Raw genomic sequence first — 16,316 nt, forward strand, 5'->3', positions numbered from 1 at the left:
GGTGGAAATACTTTTTAAAACCACATGAATTAATTTTAAAAGCAATATGAGTTGCGTGAGCCACATTAATGATCACATCTTCAGCTGTCCCACATCTGCAATAGAGAATGGGAGATCTAGAGAGGTACTCTAGAGATGGCCCATTATTCTCTAATAAAAATAAGCTAGAGAGTAGAAGAAAAAAAAGCACGGAGGAGGTTGTAAGCATTGCTGCTCTTGGGCAGGAAAGTCTCATCTGTGGTTTGTAATAGAGTCTAAGGCCATTTTCACATTAGCCAGGCTAACTTTAAAGCATTTAAGAAAAATGCAATATATAACAGTCCTTAAGGCCCATTCATACCATGTGCAGTGGGCTGTGCTGCCTAATGCTGCCCCATTGCATAGACAAGGCAATTTGCCTTATGTCCTATTGTTCAATTCACAAAGACCCACTGCCGTGGTGTGTGCAGAAATGGGAGAAGGTGTATTTTTTGCAGTGTTGAATGTTGAGATACACTTCATCGAACCAAGTACTTCAGCTACTAAGCTGAACAAAATGTAATTTTGCAACAAATCAAAAAACAAAAAAATGGTGCAGAGTGTTGTAACAAACACATCACACCATCCTTCACAGCGCACACTAGCTGACACGTATGCTAGTGTGAATGGGTCTTTGAAAGGTGGCAGTGGCTGCATCACTGTTCTTTCTTTCCAGCTTTTTTCCTTTTATTTTCATCTGGTGATCCTGACAGTGACACATTTCCTGACCTGGGGTGGCAATGGGCACTTTCTGTATTGTATCTACCCTAGGACAGAAAGTGTGTCAGTACTACAGAACACCTCCCACACTTCAACATAAGGAGGAGGCCTTCTGTTGTTCACAGAGTGACCTAGGAGCTATGCTAACTGATAACAGTCAGCAGAGGCAGAAAGCACAGTTAGTTTTCAGCCCACAAGACTGCTGGCTAAATCAACAGTTTTTTTCTTTGCATTTACTGTATCAAATAGATATAAAAAAACTCTTTCAATTGTATATTTACTAGACCAAAAGAGAGCAATAAAGAATGTTTATTGTTAGGGTTTACATACACTTTAAAGCGGTAGTATACCGCTTTTTGTGATTTTTAACTACAGGTAAGCCTATGATAAGGCTTACCTGTAGGTATAATTAATATCTCCTAAACCTGCACGGTTTAGGAGATATTTGCACTGCATGCAGCCGCTCACACGAGCGGCGCATGCGCTCTGAAGGTCCGGCGGACATTCAGAGTTCCTTGCGGGGAATTTGCCAGAAAATCACTCCCGCGCGCATGTGACGGAGTGACGTCATCGCGGCTCCGGCCAATCACAGCGCTGGATCCGTCCGCTCCCACAGCGGTGTCCGGGGGTCCGTGCCTGGGCTTCGTTCTAAGGTAAGTGTTTCATAATGAGCTAGCTCATTATGCCTTTGTCTTGCAGGGTTTTTTTTTCTTTTTTTTTTTAAGTATACTCCCCCTTTAACTGCTAAAAAAAGATGCCTATTTACATTGGTCAGTAGCTCAAGTTCAAATTACATACATACAATATCTCACAAAAGTGAGTACACCCCTCACATTTTTGTAAATATTTTATTATATCTTTTCATGTGAGAACACTGAAGAAATGACACTTTACTACAATGTAAAGTAGTGAGTGTACAGCTTGTATAACAGTGTAAATTTGCTGTCCCCTCAAAATAACTCAACACACAGCCATTAATGTCTTAACGGCTGGCAACAAAAGTGAGTACACCCCTAAGTGAAAATGTCCAAATTGGGCCCAAAGTGTCAATATTTTTTGTGGCCACCATTATTTTTCAGCACTGCTTTAACCCTCTTGGGGGAATGGAGTTCACCAGAGCTTCACAGGTTGCCCCTGGAGTCCTCTTCCACTCCTCCATGATGACATCACAGAGCTGGTGGATGTTAGAGACCTTGCGCTCCTCCACCTTACATTTGATGATGCCCAACAGATGCTCAATAGGGTTTAGGTCTAGAGACATGCTTGGCCAGTCCATCACCTTTACCCTCAGCTTCTTTAGCAAGGCAGTGGTCCTCTTGGAGGTGTGTTTTGGGTCATTACCATATTGGAAAACTGCCCTGCGGCCCAGTCTCTGAAGGGAGGGGCTCATGCTCTGCTTTAGTATGTTCCCTCAATAAACTGTAGCTCCCCAGTGCCAGCAGCAATAATGCAGCCCCAGACCATGACACCCCCACCACCATGCTTGACTGTAGGCAAGACACACTTGTCATTGTACTCCTCACCTGGTTGCTGCCACACACGCTTGACACATCTGAACCAAATGCGTTTATCTTGGTCTAATCAGACCACAGGACATTGCTCCAGTAATCCATGTCCTCAGTATGCTTGTCTTCAGCAAACTGTTTGTGGGCTTTCTTGTGCATCATCTTTAGAAGAGGCTTCCTTCTGGAACAACAGCCATGCAGACCAATTTGATGCAGTGTGCGGCGTATGGTCTGAGCAAGGACAGGATGACCCTCTACCCCTTCAACCTCTGCAGCAATGTTGGCAGAACTCATACGTCTATTTCTTAAAGACAACCTCTGGATATGATCCTGAACATGTGCATTCAACTTCTTTGGTCGGCCATGGCGGGCCGGTTCTGAGTGGAACCTGTCCTGTTAAACTGCTGTATGGTCTTGTCCACCATGCTGCAGCTCAGTTTCAGGGTCTTGGCAATCTTCTTATAGCCTAGACCATCTTTATGTAGAGCAACAATTCTTTTGTTTAGATCCTCAGAGAGTTCTTTGCCATGAGGTGCCATGTTGAACTTCCAGTGACAAGTATGAGAGTAGAGCAATAACCCCAAATTTAACACACCTGCTCCCCATTCACACCTGAGACCTTGTAACACTACCGAGTCACATGACACCAGGGAGGAAAAATTGATAATTGGGCCCAATTTTGCCAGCGGTTTAGACATTAATGGCTGTGTGTTGAGTTATTTTGAGGGGACAGCAAATTTACACTGTTATACAAGCTGTACACTCACTACTTTACATTGTAGCAAAGTGTAATTTCTTCAGTGTTGTCACATGAAAAGGTATAATAAAATATTTCCAAAAATGTGAGGGGTGTACTCACTTTTGTGAGATACTGTAACTGAATGATTCATAGAAGCGACTCCCTTACTTCCCTCTCTGCTCTGCAGGGCTCAATACAGACTTTAAGTCGCAGAGAAACAATCTAAAAGCAAACTAATATGCTATGCTCTTTTTTTTTATAAAGCTCTGTGAATCCAGGGCATGCACTGTGTATTAAATCTTTATTTGCAAAATATAGATTTAATAGAAATAATAAAAAATATAGTTTCCATTTATTGTATGTCCACCTGCTGCAACATAGCAGTGCTTCCAGTCCACTGCCAAAATAGGAATTGTGCTGTTAAGAGAAGGAAATATGACTTAAGCTGGCCAAACATTATACATTTTACTATTCAATTTCCGTTAGATTTACATTCAACTATGTAGTGCAAGGTCCTGCCTGATTGCATACAAATTGAAAGTGTTTAGGTTTAACCTCACATTTTATGGTTTTAGTAAATCTAACAGAAAATGGTATTATGTATGGCCAACCTTACAATGGTGGATCACTGGGGGAGGGAGAGGCTGTTATAGATGCATGTAAAGACAGATGGATGACTTGAACTTTTTTTTTTTGGAGGCATGAATATATTTATGTATACATTTTCTTTCTTCAAACAAAATTGCATGCAAATTTTTAGGTGAAACAAAAATGAATAAACCAGCAGTTTTGATCAACTTACACCTACACGAAAGACTACACCTCCAAGATTTTAAATTCTAACATTGCCCAAAATATCTTGTCTTAACAAGTTCAAAAACAGAATTGTATTATATCTATCATATCATAAACTTTGCATTAGGAAAACTGTATATTGCCATCTTGAATTTACATTGTAATTTCTCTATTTTTAGCCATAGTTGTCCTTAATAAAACTCACTGGTCCCCATTCAGATGCTGTCCAGTGATGGTCACACGGAGGTCCCAGGCAGGGCTTCTCAGATGAAGGTTTTAGGCTCTCATCACATTGGCTGACTTCTGTTGAGCATTTGACCTCCCTCTTCACCACTCCTTCCGATCCGCAGGAAGCTGAGCACTGCACAAAGGACATGAAATAAGAACTGTGTGCTGCCCATCAGCAATCAGACTTGCCCTCTCACACCACTGGCTGCAGTGGGCCAAAAGTAGATCTCATTTTGTTTTGAGAGGTGGCTGCTAAGTTGAATCCCAAACAGCAATGTATATCATTTACAGATAATAATAGCAACCCTCCCTCCATAATTTACAGTTCCATTTAGGTGCCCTGGGTGTTATACAGCCAAATAATGGCCCATATTCTTCCAGTGGAAATTAAAATTTAGGAACTCGAGGGGGGGATAAGGGGATTTTTTTTGGCAAAGGGGGGGGGGGGGGGTTATTACTGATCTCCAGGCAGAAAAAAAATATTTTCATTAAGAAATCCTTGTGTATTTTTAAAAGTACCAAGTGATCCATGTATGGGCAGGTAGCTTGTACAAAGGTCGATCTACTGATCAGCTTTTGTACAACCACCCTGTCAGATTTTCCCTGCTAGATCTTCGCCGCCGGCTATAGCTGGCAGCGCTGATCATTGTATTCTGACGGTGTCTTGAGTATTGACTTGTCAAAGTACAAAAGCTCAGCAGAGAGGATTCTCTCATCCACATCAAGTGTATGGATGGGGAATGGAGAATGAAAAAGAAATGACTCATCTATGGGCTGCCTAAATACCTGAAATGTATCTGGTAACAGCCTTGCAATCCCCTGTACAGCAGAGGAAGGGAAAAGGTAGCACAAGGAGACAATCAGTTGTGTTTCACTGCTAACAAGGAACATGCTAACAGGAGGAGAGTAGGGTGACAGAGAGCTGAGCTCATCAGTCTAACAGTGGTGTCCAAACTGCAGCTTGGGGCTGGATATGGTCATTTTCTTATCTTTGTTTGGCCCTTAGGGCACCATTCTTCCCTCTAATAAAAGTCATTATTCTACTCACTGACACCAACATTGGGGCACATATCTTTCAACTGACACCAATGATGGGGGGCTATTCCACCCACTGACACCAATGATGAGACACTATTCCACCCACCGACACCAATGATGAGACACTATTCCACCCACTGACACCAATGATGAGACACTATTCCACCCACCGACACCAATGATGAGACACTATTCCACCCACTGACACCAATGATGAGACACTATTCCTCCCACTGACACCAACGATGGACCACTATTCCTCCCACTGGCACCAACGATGGACCACTATTCTTCCCACCGACACCAACATTGAGGCACTATTCCTTCCTCTAATATCAAAGATGGGGCACTATTTACTCCCACTGAAGCCAATACAGTTTCTACTCCCACTGGCCACAATCTGACCCCCCTAAAGCCCGATGGACGATAAACTGGCCCTTTGTTTAGAAAGCTTGAAAAATCCCAGCTTAAGGCATTGCCTTCACTGTCCAAACACAGGTTGGGGTCAGAGACAAGACCAAGCTGTTTTATTTACCTGTAGTAGAAAAAAGTCAGGTCTGCAGGCTGTCTGGGCTGTCTAGGACTGTGTAATTTTTAGGAATGTGGTTGCTGTGTACTAATCGAGAAGGGATTCTCCATTGGGGTCAGCCAAATTAAAGTGGTAGTAAACCGCAGGTGGTAAAAAAAAAAAAAAAAAAAAAATCCCGTACAAAGCAATGTCATAATGTGCTCGTATGCATCACATACTAGCATATTATAATAGACTTTCCTTGGAACTAAGTCCTTCTGCACCGCAATGTCACTGCTGAGACGGCTGACAACTTCCCTCGGTCTTCCTTCCAGGTTTGCAGCCTACATGAGTGGTCAGGGGCACGATGACATCATTCCCGTGTATGCACATGGGAACTGCCGTTTACGGCACGGGCTCTAAAGGTCCAGCACTGTAAGTCGGACCTTCAGAGCGCATGAGCTGGTGATGTCATTGGCTTCATTCATTCTGAATATCTCCTAAACTGTGCAAGTTTAGGAGATTTTCTCAGTCCCTGCAGGTAAGTCTTATTACAGGCTTACCTGTAGGTACAAGTGGTGTAACAGAGTTTACTACCACTTTAGGATAACTCAGACAGTTGTATCAATGCACAGTAAATCAGAAGCAATTATTTACTTCCATAAATTAATGGATAAATAAAGCAAAAAAGCATTTTTTAACAGTACCTTTCAGATATATCCTAGGCCCCCCTCTCCCCTAGGCCCTAGAGCAGCTGCATGCAAATGCAGACCCTACATTCCCTGACAACTATCACAGACAAAATGTAAGATGTTTTAGAATGTACAGTACGTAGTCATTTTAAACATACCTCTGCCCACTCTGAAGTTTCCCACTGTGGTCCACATGGTTTGTTCTTGCAGACCTTCCTCTGAGGTGGTCTTGGAAGTTGGGCACCTTCACACTGCTCATCATACACAGAACTGTCTAACCCTGGTGCCAACATCTTCCAGCACCGAACAGAGCGCACTTGAATTCCTTGCCCACAGCTCCTTGAACACTCGCTCCATCCACTGGACTCCCATCTTCAAAGAAAGCACAAAATTGAGAAACAACAGTAAGGATCAAATCATGTAGCTAACTCAAGTAAAAACTAAAATGATGTAAAAAGGGTTGATTAGGTCATTAAAGGCAAACTGTAAACCACAATCTATTCTCTACTGGACATTGCAATATTACTTCATACCATGGCCCACATTTTAGGTGCCATTTATTTAATGTAGGGACTCACAGAGTTCTTTTTCCTTAACGCTGCATAACTCTGCTGCTTGATAACCAGTTACAAGGCCCACAGTCTGTAAAATGTCTGCCATTAAAGCTCTAAGTTGGCACTGTGCAAAATTTGCAGAGGCCGATCTGCTGAAAGCCTAAAGATTTATTGCTGTTCAGGGGCTCTCAGTTTCAGCAAAATGGCAGCCTACAGCAAGAATTAACAGGAACAATGCTGAAGGCAATTTATAGCACACACTAATTTTGGTATCATCATTAATAATGTGGAATTTATGTTCCTTGCTAAAGAACATTATTTTTTATCAAGTTGCTATGGGTAAAGTTTTACATTAAGAAAAGTTATTTGAAGTGACAGGTTGTCACAGGAAATAATGAATTGTGGACGCTCTGTGCTGTATGCATGCTGAAGAGGATGTGAGCCCTTAAAAGGACCTAGGCGCAGAGTGTAAGCACACACTGACAGATCTTCATTTGAGCACCCTTACTGGTGTGTTTGTGTGTACCAGGTTGTGGCCCTCAGACATACTTCTGCAGATGGCAGCAGACCAGAGGTTAGAACGAGATCATTTTAAAAAGTCGTCAGGAAAATTAGAAACAGGCGCAGGCCAAAGATAAGAGTGGCCAGAGAATAAGTGTAGTCAAACACAAGCCAAAGGGGTTGACTGTTGACTTACTAAAGGCAAATAGACTGTGCACTTTGCAAAGTGCAATTGCAAGAGCAGTTTCTCCAGAGCTTAGTAAATGAGCAGAAGTTATGCTGACCTTCATCATCCAATCATGTGCAAGCAAAAATTATGTTTTTTTCTTTATTTTCCTTGCACGTGATTGGGTATTCTTTCCAGAGTGAACCTTTAGCTAATTTACTAAGCTCCGAAGCAACTGAACTTCACAAAGTGCGCAGTCGATTTGGCTTTAGTAAATCAACCCCCAAAGTCAGTAACCAATAAAGAAGGAATGATGGACTACACAAGCTAACATAGAATAACAGATAATATCAGGGACTCTAATCAGTCAGCTTGTGGTATTGCTGTGCATCAAAGATTGCAAAGTGCTGCATCTCAGAAAAGACACCAATGAGCAGGGCTTTCTTTCTCAGAAAATAGGTGCCGGAACTCAACCACGACCCTCCGGAAAACCCCCTCCCCAAATTCGTCAAAATTTCACTAACAATGGGAGGGTCGTAAAGGGGCATTAAATACCAGGAATGTATTATGTACAGAGTGCCGAGTTCGGTGGGGTTACACACAGAATGCAGATTTCTGGGGTGTACTACGTGAAGAGTTTGGGAGTTTGCTACGTACATAGTGCAGAGTTCAGGGGTGTGCTACGTGCAGAGTTTGGGAGTGCGCTACGTACATAGTGCAGAGTTCAGGGGTGTGCTACGTGCAGAGTTTGGGAGTTTGCTACGTACATAGTGCAGAGTTCAGGGGTGTGCTATGTGTAGAGTTTGGGAGTGTGCTACGTACATAGTGCAGAGTTCAGGGGTGTGCTACGTGCAGAGCTTGGGAGTTTGCTATGTACATAGTGCAGAGTTCAGGGGTGTGCTACGTGCAGAGTTTGGGAGTGTGCTACGTACATAGTGCAGAGTTCAGGGGTGTGCTACGTGCAGAGTTTGGGAATGTGCTACGTACATAGTGCAGAGTTCAGGGGTGTGCTATGTGCAGAGTTTGGGAGTGCGCTACATACATAGTGCAGAGTTCAGGGGTGTGCTATGTGCAGAGTTTTGGAGTGCACTACGTACATAGTGCAGAATTCAGGGGTGCGCTGCATACAGAGTTCAGGGGTGGGCAACACACAGAGTACAGAGTTCATCCTTCTTCCACAGCTGCTTAGCTCTGCATCCCCCATCCACATCTCACTTTCACCCCTCTTCTTCTCTAGTACTTCCCCTCACAGTGTTGGTGGCTTCACCTCTCTCACTTGCAGAGAGATCATCTAGTGGGGGTGTCAGCATCCGCACTGCACCCCAGGCACCGGCATCTCCTTTGTCCTCATACTGCACTTGGAAAACGCAGGAAGTCAGACTTCTTTGTTTATGAGTGATAGTGATAAGCAGGGAGCAGAGGGCCTGAGCCTAAGGTGGTGGAACTGAGTCCCATCAACTCTAGCTGAAAAAAAGCTCTGCCCCGGAGGTACATGTAAGTAATATATAACACTTACCTCTTGCATTCCTTTACAATTATACCTTTTTGGAGTTCTCCAAGTTAGGGAACACATGCTACCTGTGCTGGGTAGTGTTCTCTTTTATTCTGGCCTATGGCTGCCCTGCTACTCAAAGCCCAATGCAAAAATGCTAAACGTCTGAAGAATGGCCCTTAAACTGAACCTGCAAAAAAATCACTGGTAAAAACACCACCTTCTTCTTTCAGAGTCCACTGCAGTCATCTATACACAGTAGAAGTAGGTAGCACACTACAAAATAAAATGGCAAGAGGCTGAAACACTGCCTAAAAGCAATGGTGGGCAACTGACATTCCTAGAAGGCTGCACGTAATATTCAATATATGCAGAGCAACAGAGGATTGTCCGAGACTACAAAGACATACTGCTGGAGATGGTCAGAGACTTGTGAAATGCTAAAAGTAAGGTTGAGGGTTGGAGACATGCTGACTGAGACTGTCAGAGACTGGGGTAAGTTACATGAATCTGCTAGAGATCACTGCCATTATAGCTCCTTTACAAATCAAAGCTCCCACTACTGACTGATGGGGCCACAGGTTGTATCAAAGGGACACAGGTTGGGCAGCAGGGCAGAGAATCACAGAAAAAAACTTAGAAAATATATCACAAATGGATTCCATAAAACTTAAAGTAAACTTAACTGCCTCTGAAATGTTAGTTTTAAAAGCACACTTACAAGATGCCTGCAGTTGATTTGCCAGCAAAATTGTATATTCTCCTCATGTATTTTTACCTGGGCATGCACTCTCTTCCAGAGCAGAATTCCTGAGTGGGCTCTGGCCTTGTCATTGGATCACAAAACGACTCGTCTACTTCTCTACCATCATAGCGAATGCACAAAGCATAGGCAGAGCTGATTCCTGTAGATAGGACATTGACAAAAGGTCAAGGACAATATTCAGATAGTACATGATGTTGAAAAGTTTCTGAGTCTGAATTCTAGAAATGTTTAAAGGTAAATTATAATGGTTTTGACTCAGTTTGAGTTTTAAAGTTAGCTAAAAAAGAGAGAGCAGCAAAAGGCATGATTCCTCATTAACATCTTTGACACATCTATCCAGTGAGCCTCTATTCTCTGTATACAGTAAACCCCCCTCCATTGCGGGGGTTACGTTCCGGACCCAGCCGCGAAAAGTGAAAATCCGCGAAATAGAAAAACCCTATTAAAATGCATTGTAGGCATGATTTTTTTACTGTCACTGTACGTGTAAAAGCATTTTAAGGTCTTTAAACACACTTTTAAAACAATAGAAACTCATTTAAACACATAAAAGATACTTAGAGACAGAGCAAGAGCTATGAAAAACACAAAAATCTTTCATTTTTAATGATTTATATAGTAAAATAACATTACAAAAAAAACCGCGAATTACCGGGACCGCAAAAACTGAACCGCGATGTAGCGGGGGATTACTGTAAAGTATCATCTTTAGCTATTGTACTATGCAAACAGCAAGCATTTTCAACAAAAGCAGGTGAGTAATTGCAGGAAAATGTGTAAAAGAGCCAGGAGCTCCACCTGCTGGCTGTACTGAAAATACAAAATAGCCACTTTTAATACTTTTTATTTACCCGACCACAAAAAAAGTAGTTTTTAATTCTATAAATTGTAAATAATAAATAAAATATGTATAATACAACTATCCAATACCTTTCAGAGTGTTTCTGCATTACCTGAGCTGCAGGTTGAGCTGCAAGGTGAATAGGCGGAGATCTTCCAGCGATACATGTCGGCCCTGCTGATGTCCTGGCCTGATATTAAATCGCTGCACAGAAAGAAGACAAAGTAAGTCAAGAACACAAAATCAGATCAATCTTTTAATCTGCTGCTTGCTCATGGTATGTAGGAACACCATCTAGGGGTCTGGGTCAAGCACCCAACCTCTGCCCCTAATACATTACTTCCACCACCCTTTGCACGCTGCAAATACACACCCGGAGCAACAATAGCAAGATTTACAAGTGTAAGTATTACTCAATAAGGGTAAGAGGACCCGTAAGACAGGAGTCATTCACAATTGAGAATCTGTGGCAAGACTTGGAAATTGCTGTTTACAGACGCTCTCCATCCAATCTAACAGAGCTTGAGCTATTTTGCAAAGAAGAATAGGCAAAATTCTCACTCTCTAGATGTGCAAAGCTGGTAGAGATATCCCCAAAAAGACTTGCAGCTGTAATTGCAGTGAAAGGTGGTTCTATAAAGTAGGGATCGACCGATTATCGGCAAGGCCGATATTGACTTTTGCCGATATATCTGTATCGGCTCTGGAACTGCCCGATATTGTCGATATTCCAAATATTGAGTGAGAAGGCTGGAAGTTAGGGAGTGCTTCTGATAATAATTGTATTAATGAAATCAGTCACAAACACCTGATGGTAAACGGCATAGTGGTGGGAAAAACTACACAGTTTATTGCATAAAATCAGCATAAAATCAATAGAAGTTAAAAACACACACTGGTCGGATGTCGGGCTAAGCCCCTGTACTTGCCCCCACCGCCGATATACTGCTAGCTGGGTTTATGGCCAGTGTCAACGTCGCCAGCAGGCTTCCGTGCCATCACAAGGATGGATGAATGCTTGATGTGACAGGGCTCCAGGTGGACCAACGGTACACAGACCGATACAGGAAACACTTGCGCCGGACAGCTGAAGCAGTGGCGGCGCAGGAGATGACGTCACTCCACTGTCAAGAGTCAAGGTGACGGGACTGTTGGCTCTTCCACTGTAGGAGTCATAGGCTCTTCCTCCCTGTCTCTTGCTGGCTCGGTGGAGTGACGTCCTCTCCCGTGCCACCACAGCTTCAGCTGTCCGGCGCAAGTGTTTCCTGTATCGGTCTGTGTACCATTGGTCCACCCAGAGCCCTGTCACATCAAGCATTCAACCATCCTTGTGATGGCACAGAAGCCTGCTGGCAACGTTGACCCTGGCCCGAAACCCAGCTACCAGTACATCGGTGGTGGGGGTAAGTACACGGGCTCAGCCCGGCATCCAACCAGTGTGTGTTTTTAACTTCTATTGATTTTATGCAATAAACTGTGTGTTATTGGACCTTTCCCTGGAGTGAAGCCTTTTTCAAGTTTTCACCACTATGCCGTTTACCATCAGGTGTTTTTGACTGATTTCATTAATACAATTATTACCAGAAGTGCTCCCTAACTTCCAGCCTTCTCACTGATCTGACTCTCATCTGATCTGAAGCTGCTGAGGTTATACACAGTCTTTTCATCCACAGTTTTTTTGGGCGCCCTGTCTCTCTTTGTCTGTAAGAGTACCTGTCAAGTAATAAAAAAAATAAATAAATAACAATTTTTTTTAAATGTACGAAAATATCGGCCAATACCAATATGCATTGGCGAAAATATCGATATCGGTATTGGCAACGAAAAACCGGTATCGGTCGATCACTACTATAAAGTATTGACTCAGGGGGGCGGAATATAAATGCACCCCACACTTTTCACATATTTATTTGTAAACAATTTTGAAAACCATTTATCATTTTCCTTCCACTTCACAATTATGTGCCACTCTGTGTTGGTCTATCACATAAAATCCTAATAAATATGTACCAGGATTCCCAGCCATTTTGCTGGATGTGGGTCCGTCTGGGTTACCGCTAACAACAACAGCACATTTAAGCATGTTCTCCAAGTGTGAGCACTGAGACAATGACCAGTCCAGTATCTTTGGGTTTTTTAAATTTATTGAGAACTTGGATGGGAGAAGGGATGAGTGGGATACTCCTTTGGCTCAACTATGCACAATTTGCTGGGGACAACTGAAAAATGCTTGTTGGCGCTGACTTGATGCCGGTTAACACTGGTTAACGCTGGCCTGCTGCCTGTTAACACTGAACTGACTTCTGAGCACCTCCTTCTGACTCAAAGTCCTTTTGAAGCTCCCTTTGGCACTCCTTGCTGAGGTAGCTACTTTATCACTGCTGCACTGCTGAACACTTGTACACTTCAGGGCCCGCACTGGCACCCTCTCTCACACACTTATCTTCAGGGCTTAAACACTGGCACCCCCTTTTCTAAGCCTTCTCTACTGGTTAGCTGGCTCCTGGATCCCTCTGACCTTCTGGAGTGTTCCCCTATCCTAGGCAGACCCCTGGGCAGTTTACAGTACACTGCTTTCCTGGAAACTTCTGCCCAGCAGCTCCACTCGGACCATAGCACACTGGAACCCTCTCTGCAGCTCAGCTCAACCTTCCGTCCTCTAGGCCGAATGCCCAGGACACTTTCCTCACACTGACAGAAGGAGAGACAGCCGTCACCCTCCTCCTGGGACTCTGCTTCTCGCCAAAGACACTCTGTCATGTGCCCTCCTCAGACTTATACCCTATCCCAGGATGCATTGCGGAAGATTCTGCCCTCTGGGATAGATACAAGCCCTGGTGTGCTATTGGCCAGGTTTCCTCCACTGTCCAATAAGAGCCCTCATTGGACATAGCGGGGAGACTCCCCAATCTCAACAGGCACAGCTGGAAAATATATGACAGCCTAGCTGAACAATCAGGCCCCCCTGATAAGCAGACAGGGCCTCCCCATATGGTTTTCCTAGCACCTACCTAGGAGGGTGCTCCAAATAAATTTACATTTTTGGATGTATCATAAAAAAATTTGGGAAAAATTTCAAGGGGTATGAATACTTTTTCAAGACACGGTATCTCTTCAACAGGTATAGCGTTAACAATAAAAACCTGACAGAGGTTCTTATCGCTACCTACAGTTTTTTAAGAAAATTACTTATTAGCATGTGCATCCCTGTTGGGGAGATTTTTCTCACTTCCTGCTCAGTGGCCTTTTTAGTGGGGAGATCTTTTCAATAGCTATAAAAACTGCAAACAAAAATTAAAGAGGTTCTAACCTCTAACCATGCTATCCAAGACATAAAAAAAAAAAAAAAAACAGTGAGCTGCTGGCTCGGAAATTGAGTTTTTAGGTCATGGTTTCTGAGTTGTTATGTTTCCAGCATAAACTCTGACATGTTAAGGAAGAATAGCGAGCACACACAGTAAACGAAAAAATTACATTTCTGCAGCTGTGTCAGGCAGTCGAAAAAAAGAAAGAATTTTTTTTTTTTTACAGAAAGAGCTCTAGCGTTTTAGATTATATATGGTTCTTTTACATGCAAATTGTGTATACTAGAAATCTACAAAACAAAATAATTCTGGATTAAAACAATAGAAAATCAGACCTATAACACAAGCAACAGTAATGAGGGAGAAGAGGAAGAGCGCCAGCTTGCATTCATTTACACTGTGCACAGCTGCGTACCTGCTGAAGCCGGGTGCTTGTAACGGCTGTGTCCTGGGAATGGATCCAAGATGTTCATAAACAGCTGGCAGCATTAGACTGTCCCTGAATTGTTCTGATTCCTGTGTGGACTCTGCCAGGGTCAGACCCCCAGGACTGCCACCGAAGAGAGATTGGCAGAGTCCAGAGTGACTCTGTTGATCACACAACCTCCATAATTCACTCTGCAGTAATCCCTGAGGAGTGTCTGTGCTGGGCTGGAGGCCTGTAACAGGGAAAGCTAGTGATATTGACATTTACACAACATCTGACACACTAGATCGAATACATCTGGAGCTAGAATGATTCATTCACCCAAAGACTTCTAAGAACTTGTCAAAAAAACCTTCAATAAAACATATGTACCTCAATGTGCCTTCTAATTCTTGCAGGGTCTGGGTGAACTTTCAGATACATATGTTGAGCAGCAGATGCACACGGGACTCTCAGCTGCTTTGGTAAACTATCTCATATCTATGGTGACGGGTAATGCCCGCTGGCCAACAGCTCTCTGGGACTTGGACAAAACCTGTCCCAATCAATTCTTCTCACTCCAAAACTGCATCCAGGGCCAATCACATGTCCCTATATGTAAGTAACCATTGGATGATTTGATACATGCAGGTTTCGAAGGATAGCTCTTGCTCGTGTCAGCCTGGCATTTACAGGCTTTGTACAGGCTTACCGGCTGAAGCTGTTTGCCTACACCTGTGAACCCACTGTTTGGCAATGTTGGCTTCTACTAGCACATTATGAAATACTCACATTAGAATGAAACCCCAGCAGCGGTGCCCAGTCACATATAGTGGTGCCCATACCCTATACAGTGAGGGGAGGTGTTTCCAAAATAGTACATACAAAAAACAACCACCGAAGGAACATACACCCATAAGGACTACCAATTTAAATACAAAATATATGTATTGGACATATGATTGGCAAAAAGCATTGGCAAGGGTGAGAAGCCCCTCCTCACAGAAAAAACACCCGGGGGACACCCCATCAACCTCACCCAGACACTCCTCCCCTACCCCACTCTGCCCAGAGCCTCCCCCCAGTAACTCAGTACAGTAAAAAGCTGAGCCCCCCTCCAGTGGTTGAATGGTCCAAAAGGTGTCAGTGATCTATGTGTTAATAATCTTGTGGTGGTTAGTAGGCCGAAAGCCTATGATCATTGTAATGTGTGCCTGCTAGTTCACTTTATGAAGCTGCCTGTGGAATTAAATGTATCCAAATTGCTCTGTTGTATGTCAATGTTTATAGTCACAGAAAAGAGCATTGGTAAAGCTGCATTGTAGAAGCGGAATGCCCCAGACGTGATATAGGCAGCACTTTAGACTAATGTAGGTGATGAGCGGTATATGAATGCATTAACATATAACAAAGCAGGTTGCAGTCAAAAAGGGGGGAGTTGTGTATGTCCCAACAGACATGTCATGACATGCTGGTCTTTAGTTTGATAGATACAGCTATACAGCTGTATACATCTAATACAGCTCCTGTTGACTCCCATCAGGTCCAGTTTGCTACACACTGAAAGCTGGTGTCCACATGACACTTAGCAGCTGATAGACCTGCGCTAGGAGATGGTGCTGGTGAAAGATCTATAATCAACCAACCTTCTGCATGTGTGTGTGTGTCATAAATGATTCAAAGTAGATATCTTGACAATTCAAATATCCCACCCAGACGAAGCTCCGGTTAATGAGAAGGGCGAAACGCGTAGGCGGAGGGATATCCATGCCTCCCCTCATGGTCCACAGCTTGTGTCTATACCAGCTATGTCGGCCGAATTGCCATTATCAGTGAAATCTATGTAGATATACGTCTAAGCCTCAGAGAATGTCCAAGCAACTAGCAATGCTACAATGTAGCTTTAGTCCCCATTCACACTAGCGCGACTTGTCAGACGACTTGGTCGCCTGACAAGTCGCGGTGGGTCGCCTGCCATTGATTAGCACAGGACCCGTTCTAATAGGAGCGACACAAGTCGCTCCGACTTATAAAAAGGGTCT

The 16,316-nt window shown here is 43.4% G+C and overlaps 1 protein-coding gene across 1 annotated transcript in view; it reads right to left on the minus strand.

Annotated features, from left to right (window-relative positions):
- The window catches only part of LOC309562341 (ADAMTS-like protein 2), a 107,943-nt gene that overhangs the window by 18,550 nt on the left and 73,077 nt on the right, over window positions 1-16,316 (minus strand). Inside the window, exons 10-14 of the mRNA XM_082266483.1 lie at window positions 14,284-14,527; window positions 10,676-10,767; window positions 9,735-9,861; window positions 6,402-6,615; window positions 3,983-4,138 (exon numbers count right to left, since the gene is read on the minus strand). Coding sequence (XP_082122609.1) covers window positions 3,983-4,138; window positions 6,402-6,615; window positions 9,735-9,861; window positions 10,676-10,767; window positions 14,284-14,527 — 833 coding nt within the window. The remainder of the gene's footprint in view (window positions 1-3,982; window positions 4,139-6,401; window positions 6,616-9,734; window positions 9,862-10,675; window positions 10,768-14,283; window positions 14,528-16,316) is intronic.

The sequence above is a fragment of the Pelophylax lessonae genome, assembly GCF_965119305.1.
Source record: "Pelophylax lessonae genome assembly, chromosome: 8".
NCBI classification, from domain to species: Eukaryota; Metazoa; Chordata; class Amphibia; order Anura; family Ranidae; genus Pelophylax; species Pelophylax lessonae.